Source organism: Mastigoproctus giganteus, chromosome 10 (assembly GCF_048544385.1).
Source record: "Mastigoproctus giganteus isolate SK-2022 chromosome 10, ASM4854438v1, whole genome shotgun sequence".
NCBI classification, from domain to species: Eukaryota; Metazoa; Arthropoda; class Arachnida; order Uropygi; family Thelyphonidae; genus Mastigoproctus; species Mastigoproctus giganteus.
Genome location: NC_143584.1, coordinates 146,557,753 through 146,570,971, shown reverse-complemented (window position 1 = coordinate 146,570,971; position 13,219 = coordinate 146,557,753). Strand labels below are relative to the sequence as shown.

General features: G+C 35.0%; 1 protein-coding gene across 2 annotated transcripts in view; it reads right to left on the bottom strand.

Annotated features, from left to right (window-relative positions):
* Window positions 1–13,219, bottom strand: part of Wdr24 (WD repeat domain 24) — a 223,103-nt gene that overhangs the window by 157,619 nt on the left and 52,265 nt on the right. For both annotated transcript variants that reach the window (XM_090383842.1, XM_090383843.1), the window contains exon 4: window positions 7,219–7,296. In XM_090383842.1, coding sequence (XP_090239968.1) covers window positions 7,219–7,296 — 78 coding nt within the window. The remainder of the gene's footprint in view (window positions 1–7,218; window positions 7,297–13,219) is intronic.

Sequence of the window (13,219 nt, the reverse complement as noted above, 5' to 3'; positions counted from 1 at the left end):
ATCTGAGAAATTAAAATCTCCCATTATGAGACACTCTGATTTACTGACCCACTCTATTTCTCTGTATAACTGTTCACTGTACTCATCATAGTCATTAGCCCTATAGCAAACACATACCCTCATTTTTGCTTTCCCAGTGCTTATGTCACACCAAACTGACTCAACATTGCACCGTCCATCTATGTCAACTGAATGCACTTCCTTAGATTTTACATGTTTCTTAACTAATAGCATAACCCGTCCTCCTTTCCTATCCTCTGTGTACACACTTTACTCCCCAAATTCCAATTCTGCATCTCTTATATCTGAGTAGCACCACGTCTCTGATATCCCAAGAATATTTGCCTTTGATGTCTTAATCAGCACTTCAGATTCATCAAATTTATTTACTATATTCCTAGCTTTGGTGTACATGCAAGTATACATGCACCTGTTCTTACTCTTAGTTACTCTAACACAGCACATGTATGTACTTGTTTCATGACCCCCAGCAGTTCCTGAAAACCCCAGCAACTGGCTGCTGCTCATTCCAATAGAAGCAGTGCAAGAATCATTTCCACCTCTGCCTGTGTCTACTGTTAATCTATTAGTCCGCGAATCCCGCCAAGCTAGCAGTTTTTCGACCCACCTAACACTGCCTCGATAGCATCAGCAAATATTCTTGCACCCCTTCAATTTAAGTGTATCCCATCCCTGTAGAAGCAATTTCTCCTGTTAACAAGTACAGACCATTCTACACCATGAGTCCTACACCATTGGGCCGAATTGATTGGCTCTCATCATATACTCCCTCCTATCGTGTCTGGGCAGGATTCCAGACACTTTCTTTTTTCTTTTCTTTTTTTTTTTTTTTGATAGTTGTTGGCGCATCAGCTTCTGTGGCCATAATGCACCTCCCAAGGTTTTTGAAGTACTTTGATCCAAGCCCGAGGCAGGATTCGAACCTGCAACCTTTGGGTTGCCAGGTAGGCACTTTACCCACCCAGCTAGCCCGGTTGGCCAGACACTTTCAAATTTAACTTTAACTCTTGACTCTTTTTCAGCATTGACCTGTACATGGTAAGTAAATCTGCAGATCTCCTACATTTAATGTCATTTGTGCCAACGCATACAACGATATCATCTTTTGTGCCCTTAAAAGATGAGACTAAATTGTTGAAATGAAACATAAAACAGGCACCTGAATAGATGGAATCTATTCAGTTATATTGAAGGAGGCAGCAAGGGAAGTAAGCAAACCCTTAGTCATAATTATGAGAGCATCTTTCAATTCAGGGAGTTCAGGAAATCCCCATGGACTGGAGGTGTGTAAATGTATCCTCAATTCACAAAAGGGGGTTCAAAGGGTGACACAAATAATTACCGACCTGTTAGTTTAACTTCTGTTTTGGGGAAAATAATGGAGTCACTGGTTAAAGAAGTGATGCAGAATCACCTAGACAAGACTGTAGTAATAATTTGGACACACCATGGTTTTTTTTTTTTTTAAGGGGAAGGCTTGTCTGACCAATTTGATTGGATACTACGATGTGGTGACAAAGGAATTGGATGCAAAAAATAATTTTGATATCATATACAGGATCTCCGCGGCTTACGTAATACTTGACTTTTTGTAAGTTTTTGCAGGCCGGTGCAAACTGAAAAAAATATGGAAACTTATTTTACATCTGTAAGGATATTATGAAAAAAAAATATAATGTGAACCCAATAACATGGTTTTTTTTTTTTTGTAATTTGTTCCAAGTCCTTGGAAGTTGAAAATTTTGCTATATAACTAAGCTATTTATCTCTCTAAAAGGTAATTTTTATAATGGAAATTGCACTACGCTTTCATCGTTCCATTATAAGAATCAATTTTGAACGCCTTTGTGATATTTTTCTAAAGCACGTTTCTGGAGGTCACGACCATAAAACAATCTGCACTTTCCAGTTTATTGGGCTTTTCTGTTAGTGCATCTAATTATAAATAGTAGTAAACCCGATCTTATTGCATTTGCGATAATACCGATAACTGCAATTGTGAGTTTTTACATTATTATGGTGAAATGTGTTTCCCTTCACTGAAATCTTCAATCATATAAAAAAACAAATTCTCTTCATTCCTATTTATGTATTACAATGATGAAGGGAAAGTGACCAACGGATAGTGCAAGTGGTGGTAGTGCCAGGAAACGAAATAAAATTGATTTAGAAATGAAGATGAAAATGATTAAGAAGTACGAAGCAGGACAAATTTTGTCACCTACTGCATGGGAATTAGGTCTCGCTGCTTCAACAGTGAATGCTATTTTAAAGGACAGTGCACATATAAAAGAACATGTCAAAGGATAAAAAGTCAACACAAAACAGCATTCAGGTGCTATATTGAAGATGGAAAAGCTATTAATAATATAGAAGGAAAATCAGATTCAGAAGAGAATGCCTCTGAGTACAATGGCCATTCAAGCAAAAGCAAAAAGTATTTATGAAGATATTAAGGATAAGTACGCCAAACCCCAAGCCAAGTTCGTGGCAAGTAATGGGTGGTTTAATAGGTCCAAGCATTGCGCTGGTTTCCACAATGTTAAAGTATGTGGTGAAGTCACCAGTGCTGATTCTGCAGCTGCAGAGAAATTTTGTGATGTATTGGAAAAAATTATTGATGAAGGCGGCTAATTCAACGCAGCAAATTTTTAACATTGACGAGACTGCTCTGTATTGGGAAAAAATTCCGGATTGAACATACATTGTCAAAGAGGAAAGGACAATGCCAGGTTTCACAGCTTCAAAAGATAGGGCCACACTCTTGCTTGAAGCTAATGCAGCAGGAGATTACAGACTAAAAACATTGCTTGTGTACCACTCTGAAAATCCTCGTGCACTTTAGAATGTCAATAAAGCCACCCTATCTGTGCATTTCTGATCGAACCAGAGAGCATGGATAACAATAACTCTCTTTGAGGATTGGTTTAAATGCTGCTTCATTCCAGGTTGAAAAATATTGTAAAGATAATGTTCTTTTCAAGATTTCGCTTCTATCAGGTAATGCTCCTGGACATCCTATGATTTCCATTCGAATGCGAGAGTCATATTTCTATCACCAAACATGACTTCACTCATCCCAACTATGGATCAGGGTGTTATTTCAAATTTAAAAGCATACTATTTATGCACAACATTTGCCCAGGCATTGTCAGCAGTAGACAGTGAGAAAAATTTTACGTTAAGAGACTTTTAGAAATCTTACAATATTTACCACACCATAAATTACTAAAAGTTGTTGGTGCATGTAAGAAAATATGCCCGCGGCACGTAAAAGGCTTCAAAGGATTTGAAAAAGACAAATCACATGCAGAGGTTACAAATAAGATTATAAAGGTTGCAGAGCTACTTCAGTTGAAGGTTAATGCCAAAGACATGGAGTAGTTAATAGAGTAAGGAGAGAAGGAATTATCTAACAAAGAGCTTACTGACTTGAAGGCTGCGATAGTGAAAGAAGAAAATGCTGATGAAGCTCAAGATGAACCAAATGAGGAGCCAAGATGCTTCATCACCAGAGGGATAGCAATGGCATTTTGCGAAATTGCATCAGCATTGGCGAAGTTTGATAAGATGGATCCTGACAGCGAATGATTCTTAAAAGTTAAGAGGGGTGAATGATATGCTTGCTTGCTACAAAGAAATCTACAATGAAAAGAAAAAAGCCACTGTACAGTCATCCATTAATATGTTCTTTCATAAGGTTGAGAAGCCAACCCCTACTAAATCTCCTCAACCTCCACAGCGGCATACTTATGAGCTGACGACGTCAATTCTGGCAACGATGCTCGAGAGGTAAAACTTACTGATGTCATGCTTGTCTCCTCTCTTTTTTTGCAATTTTATAATTTTTAAATTTTTTTAAATTGCATGCTTTTGTAATTTTTCCTGCGCATGAGATAAAAAATTTAATAAATACAATAAATAATTCTATTTACATGTTCGTCGAACCTTTCTTTTTTAATTTAATCAATTCAGTGAACACAGTTGCACAGTGCTGCACAAGCATGGGACAAATTCTGACTTGCATAGTGTTTTGCGGAATGCAACCCTTAGATAAGTTGGGGAGTGGCTGTACTTGGATTTCTGGAAAGCTTTTGATACTGTTGCACATGGAAGACTGCTGTACAAATTGGAGTAGTATGGCATTAAGGGCAATTTGCTGCAATGGATAAAGGGATGGTTGGGTGGGAGACCACAGAGAATGGTAATAAATGAACACTGCTCTAAGTAGACTAATGTTATTAGTGGAGTCCCCCAGTGTTTTGTGCTGGGACCACTGTTGTTTTGTGTATTTATCAATGATATCGATGAAGATATATCAGGCTGAATGTCCAAGTTTGCAGATGATACAAATGTTGGCAGGGCTGTTAATGACCGTAAAGACGGTATGCTACTGCAACAGGATCTAGAAAAGTTAGGCAGATGGGATGAGAAGTGGCAGCTGAAGTTTAACATTGACAAATGCAAAGTACTGCATATGGGTAGCAGTTACCCAATAGAAACATACCAACTGTGTAGTACTACATTTAGGGAGTGTGGAAAATGAAAAGCCCTGGGGACAATTGTGCAGTCTGATATGAAGTTCTCTGAGAAGTGCAGATGGGCTGCCAGAGCAAGTCATGGAGTCTTGTCAATGATATATAGGAAATTTGCTAGCAGAGAGAAGGAGGTGATTATCCCTTTTTGGTCAGGCCACACCTTGAGTACTGCATACAGATCTGGAGGCCTCATTTTAGGAAGGATGTAGAGTTGCTATAAGCAAAATTAAAATAATGATATTCCACATGTTCAATATATATGTATAAGAATGAGCCACTATTTAAAATATTATGAATACATAAAAAACTGATTGACTTCATGCTGAATAATTAAAAATACTAATTATTTTGATATCAGGCTGCAAACGATAGCAAGTTAACATGCTTTATGATACACGTAATTCAAAATCTGGATAATTTATATGTGAAAATTACTCAGCTTAGAGAGCTAAAACTCCATTACAATTTGTTGATATAATTCAAATTTATAGTATTAGTACTGACAAATGATGCAAGGAAGAAAACTTACCCAGCAACAACAAAAAAAAAAAAACCACCTCATTTTAGGAAGGATGTAGAGTTGCTATAACGAGTACAGAGAAGGGCAACAAGATTAGTGAGAGGAACAATGGGTTGCTCTTACCAAGAGAGGCTTAAATTCTGCAAGTTGCAACACTGGAGACTAGACACTTGTGAGGTGATCTGATTGAGGTGTATAAGGCCTTGAATGGTTTGAGCAGGCTCAATGTTGATGGGATACTTCCACTTGCTCAGATTAAGAACCTGAAGGGAGATTCAAATTGAGGAAAAACAGTTGTAGAATAGATATGTGGATGTTTGCCTTTAGCCAGTGGGTAGTTGATTGCTGGAACAAACTTCCATCTGTTGTTGTGGAAGTTGATAGCTTAAATAAATTTAAGGCTGGACTAGACAAACATTTGGAGTGACCGAATAGGTGAACTGGGAAGTTTTTTTTTGTTTTTTTTGGTTGATGCTATATAAGCTTGCTTTCTTGCATCATATGCCTCAACTAATGCTAATGATATACTGTGAACTAGTAGTGAAAGTCTCACAAAATGAATGAGTTCATCTGTTGCAAATAAACAGTAATGATGACATACAGTCTAGGAATGTAAAAGAGAAAGAAATTGGCCTTTGGAAATTATTAATGAAACATAAAACAAACATAATGCATAAATCTGGCACCTGCATTGTTTCTTTCTTTCTTTTTTTTTTTTTTTTAAATCCAGCCAGCCTATTTTCCCTCTGCTGTAAAACTACCTTAGAGGAAATATTCAGACGTGCATTTTTTTTTTTTTTTTTTTTACTGGTTGAATTTTAATAAAATTAGGAACTTTTCTAAAAGACCCAAATATAAAATTTCACAAAAATCCATTTACTGGCAGTCGAGTTGACAGCTACTATGAAGACGATAGGCACTATACACATTTGCAGACATTCTTAAAAGTAATTAACCATTATTATATATTTATATAGCTGCATCACTGTGATTTAGCTGCTTATGTTCTGAATGGGTTTATGCTCATATTTTATAATTTATGAGTTTATGTGAATGTTCATAAGGTCAAGTTTGCTGTTATAATTTAATTTAGTTCAGCATTTAGTTAAACTTTGTTGCATGGTACCATAAACTGGAAGAATGCTGATGCCATTCCTTTTTCTTATATTAATAAGAAAAAGGAGTGCCATCAGCAATCTTAAGTACTAGTTTGTACTAAAAAGATAACTACATGGCTGAATTAAAAATTCATAATCACCACTGAGTTCAGGAGACAAATATTTTCCACTGTCAAAGTCAATACTAATGCAACTTTACTCTATTTCATTTATTGATTAGAGAATCTCTAACTGAGAGTCTGGAATATGAGCTAACTGGAGAATGAAAAATCTATAGAGAACAGAGAATTCTGTTATCATTAAATATTCTTGCCTACTTCCTTCTCATTTTATGAATACAATGTATATCTGTATGCAGAGAAAACACAGGATTATTTATTCATTCAATTTCAATAATCAGAATTTTCTTATATATATATATATATATATTTAATGGTGCTAGTCCTAGTAAACATACCATTCAATGTATCCTATTATCAATAATTTGCCTCATTATCATAATTTTATTTCATTTTACTTACCTGCATTTATTATTAATTATTTGTTTATTTGTAGGGTATAACTAAAACTAGCTCAGATTATCTAAGTCTTTTGGCCACATGGCTCTCTTGGGTATACTTTTATAGTGTATATTCTAAAATCTTATCTTCCATTTTTGGCCTAAATGGTTAACTCTGTATGCATATTAATTTTGCCTTAGGGCTCTATGGTATAGCTTTTATTGTACAATATTGTACTTTAAGTACTGTTCACATCCTTTATCTTAAATCCTTATCTTACTTACTATTGTAATTATTTTACAGACTTATGTAATGTTTAATCAATAATTTGATGGCATTAATCTGATCTGGAACTCTTTTTCCTACTTTTCATACTGTTCCTGCAATTCCATTCAAACATTTTCACTTTTACTTTTCATTAAGTCTATATATATATAAAACAGCCATAAAATTGCTTTTAAGGGATACAAAACTTTCAAAAGGAAAATCTCAAAGTGTAACTTTCTCATCATTAGGCATACCTTGTTTTGTGCGTGAGGTCTTATTCAGATTCCAGGTAACAACGGAACCATTAGTTGCTGCTGTAGCCAAGATGTGATCTGTAAATCATAATATAAAAGTTAACAAAATCACAAGTTCCATATTCATAGGTAATACAAGATTTCATAAGAAATTTAATTACACAAATAAGAAGTTATATACAAATAGCAGATTTATTTATTATGGCAAAAAAATAGCAGACTTTCTAAAATATTTCTTGGACATAAAAAGCACTTTTACTCTTTGTTTATTAATTTTCAAAGCAAGAAAGCCAGCTAAGTTGTGCCTGTGAATCAATTTGAATGTTTAAAAAAAAAAAAAAAAAAAAAACAAGACATTTACAGTACAATTATAAAACAGTTTTTATCTAGCAGTTAATGAAATATTTCTTAATAATTCTAATACACAGAAACTTTTCCTAGTGTCATCAGTTACCTAGTACTATCAATAACATGAGTAATTCAAGTATCAAATGGTCTGAATACAGGCTAATTTTGGAGACTAGTGCTGATTTCACAGTGGTGCTCAGATTCTCTAGTAGTTTTCTGCTACCAAGGGGCCCTCAGGTTGGAAAGCCTTAGAGTCCCTTGGTAAATATATTTCAGATACAAAAGATTTGGTTCTAACTTAATAAGAAATGTCATTAGGGGGAACAAAAAAAAAAAAAAAAAAAAAAAAAACCAGCCTCTTTTAGAAGAAAATTTTTCTTTTACTTCCAAATACAATCACTGGAGATTAAAACTTCTGACAGGTAAAAATAATAAGAGCATGATAAGGATAAATATAATACCTACTAGGACTTATACAACAAATTTCATTGTAAAATGGGCAGAAGGATCAGCTTCATAACTGATTTATGATCAAAGGAATGTTAAATTAGAATTATGGGATGAATACAGCAGTAAAAAAGTTAGCATAACAGTGTCAACCAAGTTAAAGATAAGATTGGATGGTTTTTATGTATCCAGTGTTTTCTTAAAAGAGTATATCCAAAATTAAAAAAATAAAAAAAGACAGCAGAGGACCAGAAAGCGAGTTTTTTCCCCTAACACTGTGACCATTCTTAAAGTGGCAAGACTATCACATTTTAACGAAACAATCCACCATTATCTATGAAATAATACAACACAATGAGCAACTTATGTCACTTGAGATATGACAGCATCAGAAGGCCGAGGCTCATTAATCAGAAAGACGACTCCCCCCTCCACATCGCCTAAGCTGAATCTGCAGGAAACTGACTGACCTAATGTGCAGTCCTCACCTTCTTGGGGTGTAACTTGTCAGCACAGTACCAGCTATACAGCTGCTGAATAAATGAGGACAGGCTGCAAAACATGGGACTAACCCAATCAAACTGGATAAATTTTAGGCTAAAACCTTATTACCATGGTGGTACAATGCAATGAAAACTCATACTTCCTGGGTCATTGCCAAGGTCAACAAGGTCCCACTGTGCTTGTCAGGAAACCAGCCACAATATTAAATATACTGTTGGAACAACCATCAATGTTAGATGCTTAAATGGCAAAGAAATGATGGAATTAGAGAATAAAACTGATATCCGAATAACAGATATCACAGAAACAAAGAATATAGGAGACAACAGCTAAACAATAATTATAAATTTGTTTATTCTGGAAGTACAGTGCAAGGAAGATGTAGCATTAGCTTTTGACTAGTTTGGAAGAAAGTTTAATTGACTGGGAAGCATTATACAGTTGAGTTATGTGTATAGAATCTAATAATTTTCCAAATGCTGTAATATATTATCGACCAGAGGTTTCCCATCTGTGTCTGCCAGGTTCAAATGAATGATCATTATTTGATCATTTTCAAGAAATTAAAATAAATCTCTCGACAATCATATTTGGAAAAAATAAACAAGCTATAATTTATCATAATAGTTAATCATTAATTTGCATTAAGTAAATTAAAGCATTTCAAAGATAAAAAATATTTCATACAATTCAATTTCGTAATAACTCAATCTTTTCAGGCATATATTTAACAACCAAATATAAGCAGTTTCAAGGAAGGACATTTGAAAATCATAGCATCATGCATACATACATTAGCTATAATAGTTTATTTTCCAAAAAAAAAATATATATATATATACATTAGAACCAGGATAAGAAGTTTTCCAAGGGAGTGGAGATTTAGAACTTCTTACAAGGGAAGACTTCTTATAAGGGAAAAAGACCAAAGGGTAAAAGGTAAACTGTAGCCATTATCAGTCCACTGCAGGATGAAAGCCTCCTTGACAATTCATGTTGAGGGAAAAAGGACCATAATCTGCCACGATGGTCCAGTGTGGGTTGGCAGATAGACTGCACTTAGCAGTCAGGGGCTTGAACCCCGATCCACTCAAAGAGCATGTGCCACTGCACTCAAGCTCCTGACCACTTGGCTACGGAGGGCACCAAAGGGTATGAAATATTAACTACACAAATAAAAATGAAAAGATACACATACATAAGTTAAAGATCATTTTTAAGTAGTACTGTATTTCAAAATTTATAAATATTTTACTCTGCCCATGGGAAACATTTTTAAACTGAGGATTTCTAATTGCTTAACATTCTGTTCATTAAACTCATTAGCAAGTTGGAAGAATGAGCTCCTTTGGAGTTTCAAAAGGACACAATTACAATAAGACAGAGCAACAATCCACTAAGTAATTCGGAACTGTTCATAACCATCAGAACTTAATGCTTAACATGGTTGACGTATCCAATTATGGATATCAAAAAACAATGCAATATGTCACTTCCACCATATCAAAATGTTTATACTAAAAAGGTTTCAGCACTGAAAGCCTCTGACTACGGAAAATTCACTAATTGAACAAGTTAGCGTGCAGTATCATTTTAGTTCATAGTAAATCACTGAAGTAGGTTAAATGGCATTATTTTTGATATATCTCATATTGTGAATGCCTTCACGAGTTTCCCTTGATATTGAACTACCTTTGACAGCGGATTCTCAGCAGATCCACCACCCCTGAGTGGTGGTATCTGCTAAGAATAAGTAACATCTCAGTCTTGTCAGTGGCGAAGTTGCTTATTAGATGTAGTGCAATATCAGGGCAACTCATTGTGACGACATTCACAATATGAGATGTACAAAACTATGCCATTTCACCTACTTCAGTGATTAACTACAAACTAAAATAATGTTATGCACTAACTTATTCGATTGCCAAAATGTTTATATTGTTTTATATTTTTTTAAATATAAAAATAAAGAATTTCTACATTTAAAAAAATGTTTTAAGTGGGAAAACAACATTATAATAATACACTGTGTATTCTTTATCATATACTTTTATGCAGGAAAGCTTTTTACCTGGGAAACTTCTTACGAGGGAAAATAATACATTACAATATACAGAGTTGAAAATGAGAATTAAGAAACCAAACCTAGTACAGGGAAAACTTCTTATGCAGGAACTTCTAATCCAGGTTCTACTGTATAAAGTTTATTAAAGTCTCTCTAAAAATCTTCCTTCCAAAAAGTTTAGTCTATAGCAAAATGCTACATTGGTATAAGCTAGACCGCATTACTGACAATAATAATTTTCAAGTTCTAATAACAGACTTGGCCTCCCTTTGCATTCACTAAGTGCTCCATAAATGCTCAAAAGGAAGAATATGTAAACTGATGAATGTTAATATGTATCAATGTTATGAACAAATCATTATTACTATCTTTTGCTGAAAGGAACAATAAAGCTTTTTTACAAGAACACTTAGTACATTTATATTTATTTGTATATTATATTAGCATAGTATATTTATTTTTTCTTAACTTTATCTTCAGTAGAGCAACAGCAATATTCAGCTGATTAGTAACTGTTACATAAATGTTTTCTATCTCTTCTGACTTAAATATCTGCAACTGAAATATTCTCTTTCTAAAATGGAACACAATGTTTCCTGCTAATGGGAGAATTGACTAAAAGAAAAATGTCCTAGAAAAAACATTTATAACTCATGAATGGTGAAATATTCTCTATATTCCACAGAAGCTGTTATCACTATCTTGCTTTGAAATATATTCTACAATTAATGCAAACACTGCAGCTTATTGCTAAGATTAAGAGGAATATATCCTTCCTTTCTTCTAGTGTTTTCTCACATAACCAAGTAACTGCTTTATACAACCTGTGTCTCAGCATTTATGCCACATATATATATTAGGCAGTATTCCTATAGTATTAGGCAGACAATATTTTTACTTCCACAGTAAAGCATGGTTAACATATTAAAAAAAATTTGACATAAGTCAGTAGTACTGACTTATGTCACTTAAAAATTGACTACTGAAATTAACTACCAATATGCATAGTTATTGATCAATTTTATAATACAAAGGTGGGTCAACATTCATAATATTTAAATACAAGTGTTTTATTCTTAACTCCTTAACATTCACACATAATTAACGTATTTAGGCCTAAGATTAGTCGGAATATATATATATATACTGAATATGCCATAAGAAGGTAGAGACTACAAAAAACTTTTAAACTTGCTAAGTTAAATGTGTTTCTCTGGTATATTTTTACACGTTAGCATTAGGAAAGGCATATATATTTCACAACTATGTAGAACTTTCTAAAATGGGAAGCTGGGTGATGAAATTTTTCTGTATACAGGGTGCAGAGGAACTCTACCAAAAAACTTGAACAGGTGATAGAGGGTACCAAACGAAACACTTTTTGTCGAGTAAACATAGGTCGTAAATGAGTCACTATAGCAGCAGAAGCTATTAAAGGGTTGTAAAAATTAGAACAACACATTCAGTAATTTAATGTCATTTAATGCATACAAATCATTTGCTGTTGCACACAAAATAGAAAAAACAATCCATAACACAGTGCTCGAACATACAGCAACCATCAACATTAACATATCATGCATTGAGAGGTCCTCAGAGTGGTGCATATCTGCTGCTAATAGCATAAACATGTAATGTCATATTATGATCAGTACAGGTACAGACATGGGGCGTTTCACTGTTGCAGAAATGGCGGATATCCGTTTAATGTACGGTGCAGCAAATGAAAATGGAAGAGAGACTTGCAGGATTTACCAAGAATGCTTCACCACACAACATTTGCTGCAATATACCAAAGATTGAGGGATAGTGAATATGCATGATACTGGACGTCGGCGCACTGCTAGGACACCCCAGTTTGAGGAACAGGTTTTGCAGATCTTCGCTAATACTCCTTCTACCAGCACAAGAGCTACTACACACCGACTGGGTGTGCAGCATCATTTGGTGTGGGATGTGGTGCACAAAGCCAGACTACATCCTTTCCAATGCCAGAAAGTGCATGGACTAGAACCTGCTGACTTTGTCTGCCGTGTTGAGTTCTCCCATTGGTTTTTACAGGAAACCAACTTGCAGCCTGATTTTGTCAATAATGTGTTTTACACTGATGAGGCATGTTCCACCCAAGAGGGATTGTTCAACAGCCACAACGGTCACGTGTGGGCAGAGAATAATCCCCATGCAATGGTTGATCATGGCTACGAACACAGGTTTAGTGTCAATGTATGGACTGGCATTGTGGGAAACATTTTAGTTGGACCAAACACGTTGCCTGCACATTTAGATGGATGACTCTATTTGTGTTTTCTAGAGCAAACATTTCCAGAGTTGTTAGAGGATATTCCTCTGATTATCAGAGCACAAATGTAGTTCCAACATGATGGCGCACAACCACATTTTGACAGACGTGTACGCGAACACTTACACACAACCTTTCTGGGCAGATGGATTGGTCGAGGTGGACTTGTAGCCCAGCCAGCAAGGTTGCCTGATCTGTCTTATTTGGACTTTTTCTTTTGGGAATACATGAAGACTCTTGTGTATGAAACACCAGTTGAAATAGTGGAGAAACTTATAGCATGGATTGTCGCAGAAAGTGCAGAGATACAAGGCAATCCTAGGAACTTCCAATGCTGA